General features: G+C 39.0%; 3 protein-coding genes across 3 annotated transcripts; 1 reads left to right on the top strand and 2 right to left on the bottom strand.

Moving 5' to 3' along the window:
* The first annotated feature begins 2,929 nt into the window (after positions 1 to 2,929).
* LOC145442267 (uncharacterized) lies at positions 2,930 to 5,226 on the top strand. Its single transcript, XM_080320171.1, has one exon. The coding sequence runs from the start codon at positions 3,027 to 3,029 to the stop codon at positions 4,320 to 4,322; it is 1,296 nt and encodes a 431-aa protein (XP_080176297.1). The 5' UTR covers positions 2,930 to 3,026; the 3' UTR covers positions 4,323 to 5,226.
* Positions 5,227 to 6,790: 1,564 nt separating this feature from the next.
* On the bottom strand, positions 6,791 to 10,043 carry LOC145442259 (origin recognition complex subunit 2-like). Its single transcript, XM_080320163.1, has 2 exons — positions 9,374 to 10,043; positions 6,791 to 8,218 (listed from the first exon to the last, which is right to left on the bottom strand). The coding sequence occupies exons 1-2, from the start codon at positions 10,041 to 10,043 to the stop codon at positions 7,083 to 7,085; spliced, it is 1,806 nt and encodes a 601-aa protein (XP_080176289.1). The 3' UTR covers positions 6,791 to 7,082.
* Positions 10,044 to 11,889: 1,846 nt separating this feature from the next.
* Positions 11,890 to 13,449, bottom strand: LOC145442264 (mitochondrial-processing peptidase subunit beta-like). Its single transcript, XM_080320168.1, has one exon. The coding sequence runs from the start codon at positions 13,397 to 13,399 to the stop codon at positions 11,984 to 11,986; it is 1,416 nt and encodes a 471-aa protein (XP_080176294.1). The 5' UTR covers positions 13,400 to 13,449; the 3' UTR covers positions 11,890 to 11,983.
* Between the last annotated feature and the right edge of the window lie 363 nt (positions 13,450 to 13,812).

Genomic DNA, 13,812 nt, shown 5'->3' with positions numbered 1-13,812 from the left:
GACTACTTCACCTCGGAGACAAAAGCGCATAAGTACAGCACACGCGCGTCAACGAACAACAACTACCATATGATCAGGACTGAATACAAGAAAACGCATTGCTCTATCAAGTAGGCCTATGCCGGACCCCAATTGTGGAACAGCATCTCGCCGGCTATCCGACAGTCGTCGAGCATGTCCGCATTCAAGTCGAAATACAAGCAATTTCTAGCCAGTCTTCAGGATTACCGGACCACGACCTAACATCGACCTCGCCTCCGCCACATGCCACCTCATTTTGTCGCTTGCGTCTTATATTCTCTGTATTAGGCTACTTTTCATCAGAGGTGGTCAAAGTAGTCAATAAAGCTACTCAAGTAGAAGTAGAAGTAGCGACGAAAAAATCTACTCAAGTACGAGTAGAAGTACTTCTTCTATGAGCCACCTAAAACTACTTGAAGTAAAAGTAGAATTGACTGACTTTTAATCTATTCAAGTAAGTAAGTAGTTTTGAAAACAGTCCTAATTCGTTCGCATGGACTGTCAAAAGCTGCAAATTGAGCTATGCGGAAGGTGCAGAGAGCTTGATTCGTATTGATGCATCCCAGGAGGTATCAATTTTCGACAGAATAAGCATTCTTTCGTATCATGGGATGCAAATTATAGTATTGATATGAAAATGCGATACTAACCATTTGTTTACTAGAAAACACCGTGTTAGAGAATATAATGGCATGGCGCCCCACCCCATATGACAAGGCCCCGAGTTTAGGCGAAGAGCAGTACGGAGAAGTTGTATCGGATACGGTTTCAACAGTTTGCGCGATCGGTATACGTTAATAACAAATATTGTGGATCGTAAAAGTTATATTAAATGTAGTTTTATTTTCGAAAAATAGAGGCATTATGCTACTATACACTTGTTTTTATGCTTCAACATGTATGTTCTGCAGACGAAAGAACTGAAAGTAATTAGAACTCAAAGTATGATACTCGGAATTGAAAGTGAAATACAATAAATACCACTTCTAAAAAGCGGAAAATATATTCTATTTTATGTCTTTCGCAGTCTTTCGCTGTCCATAAAGCTTCAAAGGTGATCTGCTAAAACAGGTGTAACGTCAAAAAAAGCCGGATTTTCCAGATTAGCTAGTCACGTCATGGGCTGCTAGATTACGAAATGATAGGTAATTGCTAGATTGGGCCATATTTACTGCGATGAAATATTTGATAAGGGCGACAATGCGACGTGAGCGGAACAAAGCAATCCGGTACCTATACTATATTCACTGATACTTTTGTGCGCGAAGCGCAACAAAATGTCTGGGCTTTACTTGACTTTTAGGGATGTTAAATGTTGGTACTTTGTGAAAACAGCCCCGAAATTTCTCAGACTCAGACTATATTGGTGGATTAAACTACTTCTACTTGACAAACTGAAAATAGAGAAAAGTAAGTAAGTAGATTATAAAATATTACGAAGTAGAAGTGAAAGTAGAGAAAATCAGATCTACTTGAGTAAGTACCAGAAGTAGAGGAAAACTACTAGAGTACTTCCAAAAAGTAGAAGTACTTCGTTACTGACGACCTCTGCTTTTCATTCAGTGTGCATGCCTCTTCTTTACTTCGCCTAGGCCAGTGGTTCCCAATCTTTTTCGACTCATCGCCCTCTTTTCAAGTTCAACACCGATCATCGCCCCCCAAATTTTGTGAGCCGAAAAATTGGCATACGAACCGGAATCACCGGCGGGTTGACACAAAAAAGGTCAACTTTACGGCTCGAGGTCGAATTTTACACTTTTGCAACCAAATTTTGGTGGGTAGACTAAAAAAAAGCTCATTTCTCTACCTTGACTCCAATATGGCCGTTTTAACGCGTCATCGCCCCCTTCGCTATTTTCGCCCCCTGTCGTCTCCTTTGTCCATTTTCACCCCCTATCGCCCCTTCGTCATTTTCGCCCCCAAGACCGCCAAATCGCCCACGTTGGGAACCACTGGCTTAGGCTAAGGTGGGCGTCTGATCTTAAAGGCTACTCCAAGTTGTTTCGACACCTTCCTATCTTTTCATTGTATCGCAGTCTTGTGATGTTTTGAAACGATGAAAATATTAATAAACCTGATTGATTGATTGATCGACTTGTTCAGATGAAACATATAACCCAACGATTATTGTTATATTTATTATAATATTGTCTCCGCTAGATGGCAGTAACCGGAATTGCTGCAAATTACTTAATGCCCCAATGACCAATCTCCGTGGAAACGACGCTTCAGTCTGTCCAGCTAAATGAGGTAACCTATTATTAGCTATAGAATGGGGAATTAATAGGTAACATATCACCGGAAGCCTTACTGAGATATCTCCCAGTTGCAGATATACGTATGAATGTGAAAATTGCAATGATGTCTGTCTCTGTCATATTTATTATCCGTTGCGTCAGCATAGGGACGGACTGTGCACTCTGTGCAGTATATTGATATCGTATGTGGTATGATATTATATATCATCATAAAGTCTTCCCAGATATAGAAAAATACATCGAAGAAAGGGCTATTTATTTACAATTCTCATATGTTTTGACATGGGTGGTGGCTTACCGTACGGTAATATATAATCACAAAGATTGAACCTCAAGCAGCGTTTAGTAAATGCTTCTTCTAATTTATTAATTTCAATTCACAAATTGTAAAAATTTCGCTAGCTATGTATGGATAAAAACCTTATTGAATTTCCTGAATTTGGTTTTGAATTTATACCGTATGCGGAAACCCTATTTGTTTATATGATTACCACAACAATGGTTCAGTTGATAGCAGTGAACTGAAGATAAATTTGCAATCATTTTGGAATTGTATATCTATTTGCGTCATGGGTTTGTATCTATACGCTGAATTATTCCGATGTTCTTCATACCACCATCTAACCTTGATTACCAAGAGCTTAGAAGCTTTCAAACCTTTGAATGTAATCTATTGAATTACAGATTTTTTTGTACAATTATTAAGATTCGCGGAGTCTGTCAAAGCTCCAAAGTAAGAGAAAAAAAATGCCAGCAAAAAAGAATGGACAGAAAAAGAAAACCACATACCCGCCGGCGTACTCACCCGGTAAAAGCAGCTCCTTAAAAGAAGTGGAGGGGGAATACATAAAAAATTTACAGCAACAAATATATTTTCTCGAACTCGAGACCACATACTTGAGAGACCAAGCAAAAAAAGCGACCGACATCCAACCTAGATTAGTCAACGAAGCTAATCAGATGATGACACAGTTGAAAGATCGCCAGTGTAAAATTGGAGATCTAAACATCGAAGTATCAAGAAAAGATGCATCGATTTCGATGTTAACTAATGAAAAAAGTAGGCTCGATCAAGAATTGCGGTCCAAAGAAACTAATTTTGAAGTCGACAAAAGCTTGTTGCGAGAAGAGTTAATACAGTTAAAGAAGATGAAAGATGTAGCGGACCGCGATATCGCATATAAAGATTCAGAAATAGTCAGTTTACGTCAAGATTTAGATCGTGTTCACTCAGATTTACGACACACAAAACATAATCTCGCGTTAACACAGTCCCAACTCGACCAAAGAATCACACAACACACAGAGACTTCTCTACTGCTGGAAGGGAAACGCGAAGAAAACTTGCGCCTACAGGCTGAAATACACGTGAAAGAAGAACGTCACTTAACGCAAACTATGTCCATGCAAGAACAGATTACGCGTGATTTACAAACGGAAATTCGCGGACTCAGGCAGCAAGTTCGCGAAAAAGAATTAGCCTACTCTCAAGAAAAGATTCTAAAAGACAAGCTTTTGGAAGATGTTTCCAAATTAACAGCAGAAAACACGGCAGCGCACGGTCAAATCTTGGAGCTCACGAAGCAGTTAGATCGTGAACGTATACTACGAGGCGAAAAACACACCGTGACCATGTCCCAAACTTCGCAGATTGCATACTTAAAAGGGCAAGATGAAGTTAAATCTTTGGAATCAAGAAAACTGCAAGAAATTCTGGAGACACAAAAACAGAGATGCAGAGAATTGGAGAACCAGCTTCTAAAATATCAAGACAACGTATCCCACATGAACTACCAAAGCGAAACGGTGCGATCTCGCTTGTCAGAGCTGGAGTCTAGATTCGCAAGAATCGATGTGGAAAACACACAACTACGTCACGACAAACAGCTACTGGTGGAACATGTCTCCAAGTTACAAAGATCCTTGGATCAAAAAGATAGCGAAGTAATGAGATTGCAATCTCATGTCGGCACGTTACAGAATGACGTGTCGAAAGCGAATGCTCAACTTGACCTTTCAAGATCTCTTCATTCCATGAGATAGGGTTGATAATACTGGGAAGGTTTGATCTTAATTGTTAAAGATGTTATGTAAAAGGGAAATATTGCAGGATCCAATTCAATCAACACATCATCTACCTATGGCGAACTGAAATTGAGTGTTTACTCAGTCACACTAGCGCAAATTTGGAATGGATGTACTCATTGATAATTTGCATCATGTGCACATTGTTAAGTGATTGCTTTAGCAAGCTGACACTAATTACTTCTGTGGTTCTATTGGCAATGGCTTGTATTGTTAATGTGAAATCTTAAGCTTAGCGATCATATTTTGGTACTGTAGTCTACATAGTTTATGCATTTGTATGATCGCATACGTATAATTCAGATATGTTCCAATGAAATAGTTTCTTTATGATGTGGTTCACAATATTACATCTGGAATTGACAAATCTTACATTAAATTGCCTAGTCCCCAATTTGCTACCTTTGCCTTAGAGATTAGCATGACTTGCCAAATAAATGCTATTTCGAAATTACCTGTGTAAATTCTACCCAATGAAGATCTCGCTAACATCATATCTTTTGATTATACCGCAATCTTGTGGTGTGATGATTTGATGAAAATTTTAATAAAATGATGATGAACATCCCCATGACGGCCCCGAAACTTTCCAAATTATATGTATTATTCTAACAAATTGACATTTTGGAGAATCTTGAATGCTCTGCAAATGTCGATTGCGGACTGTTGCATAAACTTTCCATAAATTCCATACCAAACTTGTAATATATTACACGCTAGCGTACTATTGTCTTCATACTTCATTATATCCGCGGAAATGATCACTGTAACAGTCTTTCGTAGAATCTTGGTGCTTAAATTTTACGGTAGTAAATCTTAGATATCATGGATTGATATTATATAATAAATGAACAAAATCAGAGTGTGCAAGTTATTTGAAGTGTGTCAACTTTAGCAGAACGACTTGGAATCAATTGCATGGCGATATTGGCATCAGAACAGGGTTGTAACCAAGTCACAAGTCAATCTCACTTTTATAGTTCTGACTCCATTTTCAATTCACCACTGAGTCATGTCCGAGTCAAAGTCAGCTAGTGGAGGGTCGAGTCCGAGTCATAGTGTTTTGACTCGCGTCCGAGTCATTATGTTCACTATTCTGTTTTCAGTTCAACCCACCTTTTTCAACTCTGTTGAGTGATATAGAATGACTCCTCACATTCATAGTATAGTTTCTGGGGCCCTATTTTTCAAGTACCAGGACAGATAAACGAAACAACAATAATGTGGTAACTTTACTACTCTTTGAAATTACAATGAAATATCCGTCTCGGTCGTCCTAGACCAAAATTGACTCGAGTCGAGTCATTTTACGCATTTGAAGAAAATGACTCGAGTCGCTATTTTTCGGTTACCACATTACAACCCTGCATTCATAATATACTCATTTTTCTCATTCCTAACATATCTATTCAAGCAGATTCAAACAGTTTCCGGGCCCAATTTTCCAAGTATCAGTTCTGATACATGAGACAAGAAACGAGTCATACAACTTGGTCAAGTCTTGCGCATTCACTCGAGCCAGTACACAAAGTTACTCAAGTCCAGTGGATCTCCATTTTTAAGAAAATGACTCGAGTCAATGAAAAATTGCCACTCGGGTCATTACATCCCTGCATAATAGTCATGATTTGAGCAACATGGATACCTGATGAATACATGCGTATTATATTATCTGCATTACTTTTCATTCAGTGTGCATGCCTCTTCTTTATTTCGCCTAGGCTAAGGTGGGTGTCTGATCTTAAAGGCTACTCCAAGTTGTTTCGACACCTTCCTATCTTTTCATTGTATCGCAGCCTTGTGATGTTTTGAAACGATGAAAATATTGATAAACCCGATTGATTGATTGTACATAGGATACACTGTAGCAGGGTTTTAATCAAGTCACAAGTCTATCTCACATTTGTAGTTTTTGAGTCGAGTCAAGTCCGCTAGTAGAGGGTCGACTCCGAGTCCAAGTCATTACGTTCACTGTTCCGTTTTCAAATCTGTTCGAGTGATATGGAATGGCTCGCATTCATAATATAGTAATTTTCCTCAGTCTTAACAGTTTCTGGCCCTATTTTCCAAGTATCAGGACTGATAGACCAAATACCAATCATGCGGTGACTTTACTGTTCTTCGAAGTTACAATGACATGTCTGTCATGGTTGTCCTAGTCTCGAGTCGTATGACTTGGTTCGAGTCATGCACAATGACTCGAGTGCAAGTCGAGTCAGTACAAAAATTGAGTCGAGTCATTTTACGCATTTGAAAAAATGACTCGAGTAAAGTCGAGTAACCAAAATCTCACGACTCGAGTCATTACACCCCTGCGCCGTACCCTTTCCAGAGAGGCTAACTTGACACCTATCAGAATATCTTATTTTAGTAATTTTTGAACACGGAATACTACTACGCTTGAAACACGGCCCACACTTTAGACCGAAACGTTCACAAAAATAATTTATTTCAAACGCAACACCAATGATTGTTAAACATGACATCAAACACAATGAACATGCAGGCAGTAGAAATCGACCAGATACTATCAAAGTCAAGTTTGAGTATGCAAATGAGTACATGGTATCGATTTTTTATGTGCTATAGTCACCGATTTTGAAAGGAGCTACTTCGATGCTAAAAACTGGAGCAAAATGATCACAAATTCAAAAAATGTTGGCTTCGAGGAATGTATCTAAAGAAATATTTTGCCGCTACAAACCAAAAGCATTCGCTTCATTCAAGCTGTTCTATGTATTCCTTCATGGTAGGCACATCGAGAGGGACTACCAACCTTTCCGTGCCATCTACGTCTTTCTTAATAATCAGTTTGTGATCAAGAAACTCTGTTAGCTGCGTACGCAATGTCAATTCGCTGTTGACAAGGAATTTTTCACGGCACATCTGGTACAGATCAGAAAACGAAATTCCAAGTAACGTTTTACCATCTCCGTTGCATTCTTCGATTTGAATGTCCACAATTAATTTGAATATACCACGGGCGTTTGGTGTCAAGCTTCTCGTAACATGCAATAACCCACTCAAAGCCAACGACCCACCGGTGCCAGCCCCAGATGTCAGCAATGACAGTGAATTTTCATAAGAAGTTTCGTCTTTGTACCATTGAAAAGTCGTGACGTCGTACCACAACCAATTGAATTTGATCAATGTGATTTGGTCCCAAATTAATGTAGCGTTGATATGATCGATCGTAGCTACAATATGAATGCGCCGACATTGAGAAAGCCTACAAAATATGTCTTGCGATTTCCGATTTCGTAAATTAATACCGTCAATGTTATGCACTATTAGGAAAAGGTGTGGACCATCATTGCCTGAATATGCATCACATATTGCGTCAAGTTGGTTTTGTTGACTACCATTTGTGAGGTTAGCATCATCAATGATATCGCAAATAGAGTTTAAAACAGATTTCACTAACAGACTAGGAAAATACCCGTTGACGATCACTTTGTCTTGATTCGAGAGCATTTTTACGCAGAATTCGTTCAGCAATTGTCTCTTTGAGCCAAAACCGAATAACATCAAATTATACCCTTGGCTGATGTGAAACATCCATTTTCGAAAATATGACTTATAGCGAGATATCAGTCTCAGACGAGACGTTTCAATCGCGATTTCTTGCGACATCGAACTTTGACCCTTTATCTTCTTACCGACGGCGTCTGTTTTGGCTTTTTCTATTCGTTCAAGAATGGTCTGCATTTCGTTGAATGTGATCTGGGAGGTTTTCAATCGTGACAAGGTGTGGTCGGAAGTGATTGTGGCCAGGCTGCCTGCGGATTTATGGGCTTCGAAGTAGAGTTCTGAGGTGGTAGGCGCATCCAAGCCGTTGTTTCCGCGTATTGTTTCTGAAAAAAATAAAAACGATTTTTTACTCAATGGGCAAATGTAATTTTGGTAACTCAAATGGAATAATACATGAAAACAATAGTGAGTGGCGACCAAACATCAGACGTTTTTCAAATTTTAGTGGCAAACCCATTTGTTGATGTTCAAAATTTGGGATTTCAAATCATGGTATTTATGGCGGGTAGATCTATCATAAATAATTGAAGCATTTGCCACCGTAAACATTATTTTTTTAAAATCCAAAATTTTTTACTCCAATATCTTCGCTTCTACGGGTTAGAATTGAGCCGAATTTGTTGTGCATCGTTTTTTTTAGACAACCCAACAATTTCATGGAGTAGCCAGTAATATTTGAATAAATTTTATACTTATTTTCATTAAATAAATCCAAAACTTTTTTCTAACATAGCAATGCTTCTACAGGTTGAAATTGACCTAAAATTGGTGTACTGCATTTTTTTAAGCAACCTAACAATTTTATAAAGTAGGCACTAAAATTTGAAAAAAATAGTAATTTTTGAACAGCCCTACTACTGATCAGTGATCAGTTACATAGTGCTGCTACTTTGTCAGATTAGATAAGTAGGATTTGCTCACTTGCATTACTTTATCAATTGGTAATATTTTAAGAGTACTATCACTTTCAACTTTTTGTATTTTCTAAATTTGAAAGTAGTTTTAGGTTATGTCTGCATCATTTTATAAGTGAAATTGTTACGGTATATACAAACTAGGGATAATAGCCACCGTACAATGGTAGCTAAATTGACTTTCTAAAACAGCACCAATTCGTAGTCTCATTAATTGATTTGCGTTCGTCACGAAGATGCATCTTGTAATTTCTAAAAGACTCACCCCCCATTAATTGATAAAACTCTATAAATCCACTTTTCAAAACTACATAGGCCCACCATACTCGTGGACTTTTCAGATCTCTACAGATCTGCCTAAACTTGGATTAGCCTATAAGTGGCAGATAAGAAACATGGGTTGCAGTGGTCATATAATGACAGAATATCTTTTGGTCTTCATGAATGCCACGGAAGGTTTGAGACGCCCTGTATATTGGAGCTGAACAGGTTTGCCAAAAAGCTTTGTTCAATTTAATCCGGTCAACATTTTGAATTTTGATGCTAAAGTTTCAAATAACACACCTGAAGATGGTACTTCATCCATTTCCTCCTCTTCAGATTCTTCACTTTCATCCGATTGCTCTTCATCTCTTACTCGAGCAATCATCTCCTGCACTCCGAACTTTTGAGAGCTCTGTATCCGTTTCGACTTTCTAACAGGAGTGGGCGTGTCGCGTTCTTTCAACGGAGTATTCCCGGAACTTCCGATGACAGCTTTTAGGAGAGATTTTTTCGGAGTTTTCATTTCTGGAAGCGAATTTTGGGGTGTCGGTGGCGCTTCGTTCTCTTTTTCAATCCGTAATTGCACACTTTTCATTTTCTTTGCCGATTCGGCCGCAAATTTAGTCATTTGTCGCGATTTTTTGGGCGTTTTGAAATGGTAAAGATCGCCGGGCAATGTCCCGATTTCATCCTCGACTTCAAGATCTTTCTTTGGCAGAATCTTATCCAAAGACATTAAGGCGTTATTCATGTCTTCATCGTGTTCATTTAGACCTCTCTTTGTTGGTGTGACAGGATCTTTTATAGTAGTAGAATTACTATTGTCGTTTAGCAGATTACTGACCAACTTATTGCTGGTTCCGTGCGTTTTTCTGCGTGTTTTCGCGCCTACGATGTTGATGTGGTGTTCCACATCTTGGTCCGAGATGTGCTTGACTACAACCGTTTGCCGACCGTGAGATTTAGGCATTTCAATACCAGCTTACCTCGCACAAATCTGAGAAAAAGAAAGCAGATACAATCATTGCAAATGCGAAGTATCGATCTTAAGAGCGATCTTGTATCGCAAAGCGCTTATATACGAAGTACAAACACACATTAGCATCTGTTTACCAAGCCAAGTTCCAGTATATATTAGTATCAATTACAATTAATCTTATGCCTAACAACCAGTGGGATGAGAAGGTGAGACATATGTCACATTTAAGAAATAAACACTTTGAATTACATCATTTGCCCATAGCAATATGTATTACTATTGAAATGGGTGTCACGTTTACTCGTATATAACACAGACACACTGTGAAAAAGATGGATTTGTGCAGACATTTTGGGATTAAACTAAACTAGACTTATATTGACAGTGTCAATTTGACACTATATTGTGAGATTTGTGACGAAATCAAAACTCATTCCCTTGTAGAAGTGAAGATGATAATAGTGTGTCCTGCATACAACTAATCACGACAGCCTGAGGTTTATAGTCACGATCTCAGAGAATCTGTGCGATTGAATTCCTGCCCTGATTTTTCAATTTTGCGCCCAGCTACAGCTCCATACTAAACGACACTACACAATATATCAGAGTCCAAAACATACGTGGACCACCAGAAAATTTTCAGCTTTTATAAATTCGATTAGAATTATACCAACACAGTTTTTCCCAAATCAGACCAGAATTGTAGCCAAACAGGTTTTTCCAAACTAGATCAGAATTACTGAATTCCTTCTCATAAGCGTGAGACTGGTAAATGTCTATTCAGCAAGCTTGGATCGTTTTGCACTGTACAGCTCTCCTGTAGGATAACCAGAAATATATATTTCAGCATAGAACAAATTAAATTACCGTCCTCTCGCTATAATTAGTCGGATTACACAACTCGAATTAACTAGTTGTCCAGGCCTGGTACAAAGCACAACGCTACTGGGCTGATCGTAATAGAGTCCAGGCTGCCTGATTGCGTGTGGTGAAGGGATCAGCATTAGGGGTGTTCAAAAATTAATTTTTTTCTCAAATTGTACTGGCTACTTGATAAAATTGTTAGGTTACCTAATTTAAGCCTACACAACAAATTTGGTTCAATTCCAGCCGGTAGCCGCATTGCTACAGGAGAAGAAAGTTTCTATTTATTATATGAACAAAAATTTCTAAATTTTCTGTTCACCCCGTGAAAGTGTTAGGTTGTCTATAGAAACGATGTTCACCAAATTTAGCTTAATTCCGACCAGTGAAATCGGAGTTATTGCCGTCGAAAAATTTGCATTTGAATAAAATAGTATTTACGGTGACCAATTCTTCAATTATTTATGTGTGCCCACCGTAAATACTATTTTATTCAAATCCAAATTTTTCGACTGCAATAACTACGCTTCCACTGGTTGGGATTGAGACAAATTCGGTGAACATCGTTTCTATAGACAACCTAACACTTTCATGGGGTGAACAGAAAATTTTGAAATTTTTGTTCATTTATTTTTATATAATAAATAGCAACTTTCTTCTCCTGTAGCAATGCGGCTACTGGCTGGAATTGAACCAAATTTGGTGTGTAGGCTTAAATAAAGTAACCTAACAATATTATCAAGTATCCAGTACAATTGGAGAAAAAAAGTAATTTTTAAATACCCCTAATAAGCATTTCTGTAGCATTTGAAACCGTAACCCCCAAAAAACTAATACATTTTTTAATCAGCCCCTGACTAAGTAATGGCGCATTTGCAAATAATCGCAGCCTCCCGTGAACTGAGCTTGGAAAATCTCACACCATCGAAATCAACTCGTCCCATCAACAACCCGAAAACAATAATTACCAACATTTTCAAACCATTTTTGGAATATTCAGCTGAAACGTTACAAATTTTAACCATAAATTGACTATCGAAGCATAAAATTCGCAATTCTCGAGACGTCTAACTGAAAATTCCAGAATAAGCCTGGTACATTTTAGCTCTTATGTTCGTGTACATAGGCAAGGCTTCGGTCGGCCCGATGGCGGCGACAGCTGGATCTTGATCGTAGACATATTTCAACATCGCGTCTTTTACATCTTGCGCCGAAATAGCTTGAATACGCATCGTCATTTCAGGCCACGGAATACGACGGCCGTAACATAGCATTTGTCTGCCGATATCTTCACAAATCGGAGTGGTTCCATCGAGCATTATCGCCATGTTGGTAAGTAGCGTATTCTTCGCACGCTCAACTTCAAAATCACTGACTTGACGGCACACACGCATCAGCTCATCTTGAATTCGAATAGTACAGTCGAAGACATTATCATTATCAGTGACGTAATAAATACCCCACAATCCAGTGTCGGTGTATAAGGTGTTGAACGATTGATAGCTGACACACAGACCTTCATTAGCCATACGTCTCATCAAAGGATTCGGGAAATTAGCTCCATTGGTTGAAGACCGATCCCAAGCTCCAATAATCTGATTAGCGACCATAAGAGGAATAGTGTCTGGGTTCTCCCATCCAACACCTTCAACAGCTAAAGCCACATGCACGAAAGGCATACTATCTTGACGATGGCGTATCTCAGACCCTGTAAATCTACAAGGCATTAGACCATCAGCTCCAGCTTCCGATTGACTCGGTCCGCCGAAATACTGCTTCGCCAATGCGACGAGCTTATCGTGGTCCACGCCACCTGCGGCTGCAAGCACCATTGACGACGGCTTGTATCGATTTTTGATGTACGACACCAAATCATTGCGGTTGATTGACTTGATATTTTCGCTGGGGCCTAAAATAGTGAGACCAAGTGGTGTACCTTGATATGCGGTAGCATGCAAATAGTCAAAAACAACTTCTTGCTGATTTTGTTCGATTTCTTCCATTTCGCGTAAAATAACTCCACGTTCGCGCTCAATTTCCGCTTCTCCAAGTGTGCTGTTTTGGATGATATCAGCCAAGATATCCACAGCTCTGGGAAGGTCTTTCGAAAAGGCTTTAGCATAGTACACGGTCTGCTCTCTCGAAGTGTAAGCGTTTAAATGGGCGCCCATATTCTCGACTTCCAATTCGAGCTGCAACTGAGTGCGATTTGACGTTCCTTTGAAAGCCATATGTTCCAAAAAGTGAGCGGTCCCGTTGTTGGAAGCTGTTTCAAATCTGCTGCCCGCGTCTATCCAAAGTCCGACGGTGCATGTCGGCAAGTCAGAATCCTCGGTCGCGATACGAAATCCGTTCGGAAGAGTAGTTACTCGAGTTTCGGGAGTATTGACTTGTACGGCGGCTCGAGTGGCTTCGCCGCGGGATGCGATGCGTTGCACTTGTTTGGCGGTGCAGAACACGTTTCTTGCGACACGTGAATACATATTTACACTACTCAGCCCGCGACCCAGGTAGAAATACAACTATGAAGATAAATTCGCTATATTATTTTGAGTCGGAATGACGGATGAACATCAGACTTGGTCAGATATAGTGGGCATGCAGGCATACATTTTGTAAATATACAGTCAGAAAAATTTCAAACGTAAAATACCTTAATAATATAAGTCTATTTGAGATCAAGTTGTATCAAAATCTGCCAGCTAGTTTATGCTAAGAAAAGGAGTACGTATAATCAAAAAATTTTACATTGACTACAAAAAAAATTAGACAAATTCAAGACATGAGGATGATTTGGTCTCATTTTCAGCACATCAAGTCTTGCTGATGAAGTTAAGTCTTAAAATTGAGACTGATTCAGCTTTTTAAGACCATGTAAAATTGTTGCGATCATTCG

Source organism: Botryllus schlosseri, chromosome 7 (assembly GCF_051294905.1).
Source record: "Botryllus schlosseri isolate E-star chromosome 7, Bs_hap1, whole genome shotgun sequence".
Lineage (NCBI taxonomy): Eukaryota > Metazoa > Chordata > Ascidiacea > Stolidobranchia > Styelidae > Botryllus > Botryllus schlosseri.
This window is presented reverse-complemented; position numbering and strand designations above follow the sequence as displayed.

Bases quoted from the DNA above. Each gene is read 5' to 3' on its own strand.
- LOC145442267 (XM_080320171.1), top strand. From the start codon at position 3,027: ATGCCAGCAAAAAAGAATGGACAGAAAAAGAAAACCACATACCCGCCG.
- LOC145442259 (XM_080320163.1), bottom strand. From the start codon at position 10,043: ATGCCTAAATCTCACGGTCGGCAAACGGTTGTAGTCAAGCACATCTCG. The intron at 8,219-9,373 runs GTGTGTTATTTG...TATTTTTTTCAG, and splicing joins GGATGAAGTACCATCTTCAG to AAACAATACGCGGAAACAAC.
- LOC145442264 (XM_080320168.1), bottom strand. From the start codon at position 13,399: ATGTATTCACGTGTCGCAAGAAACGTGTTCTGCACCGCCAAACAAGTG.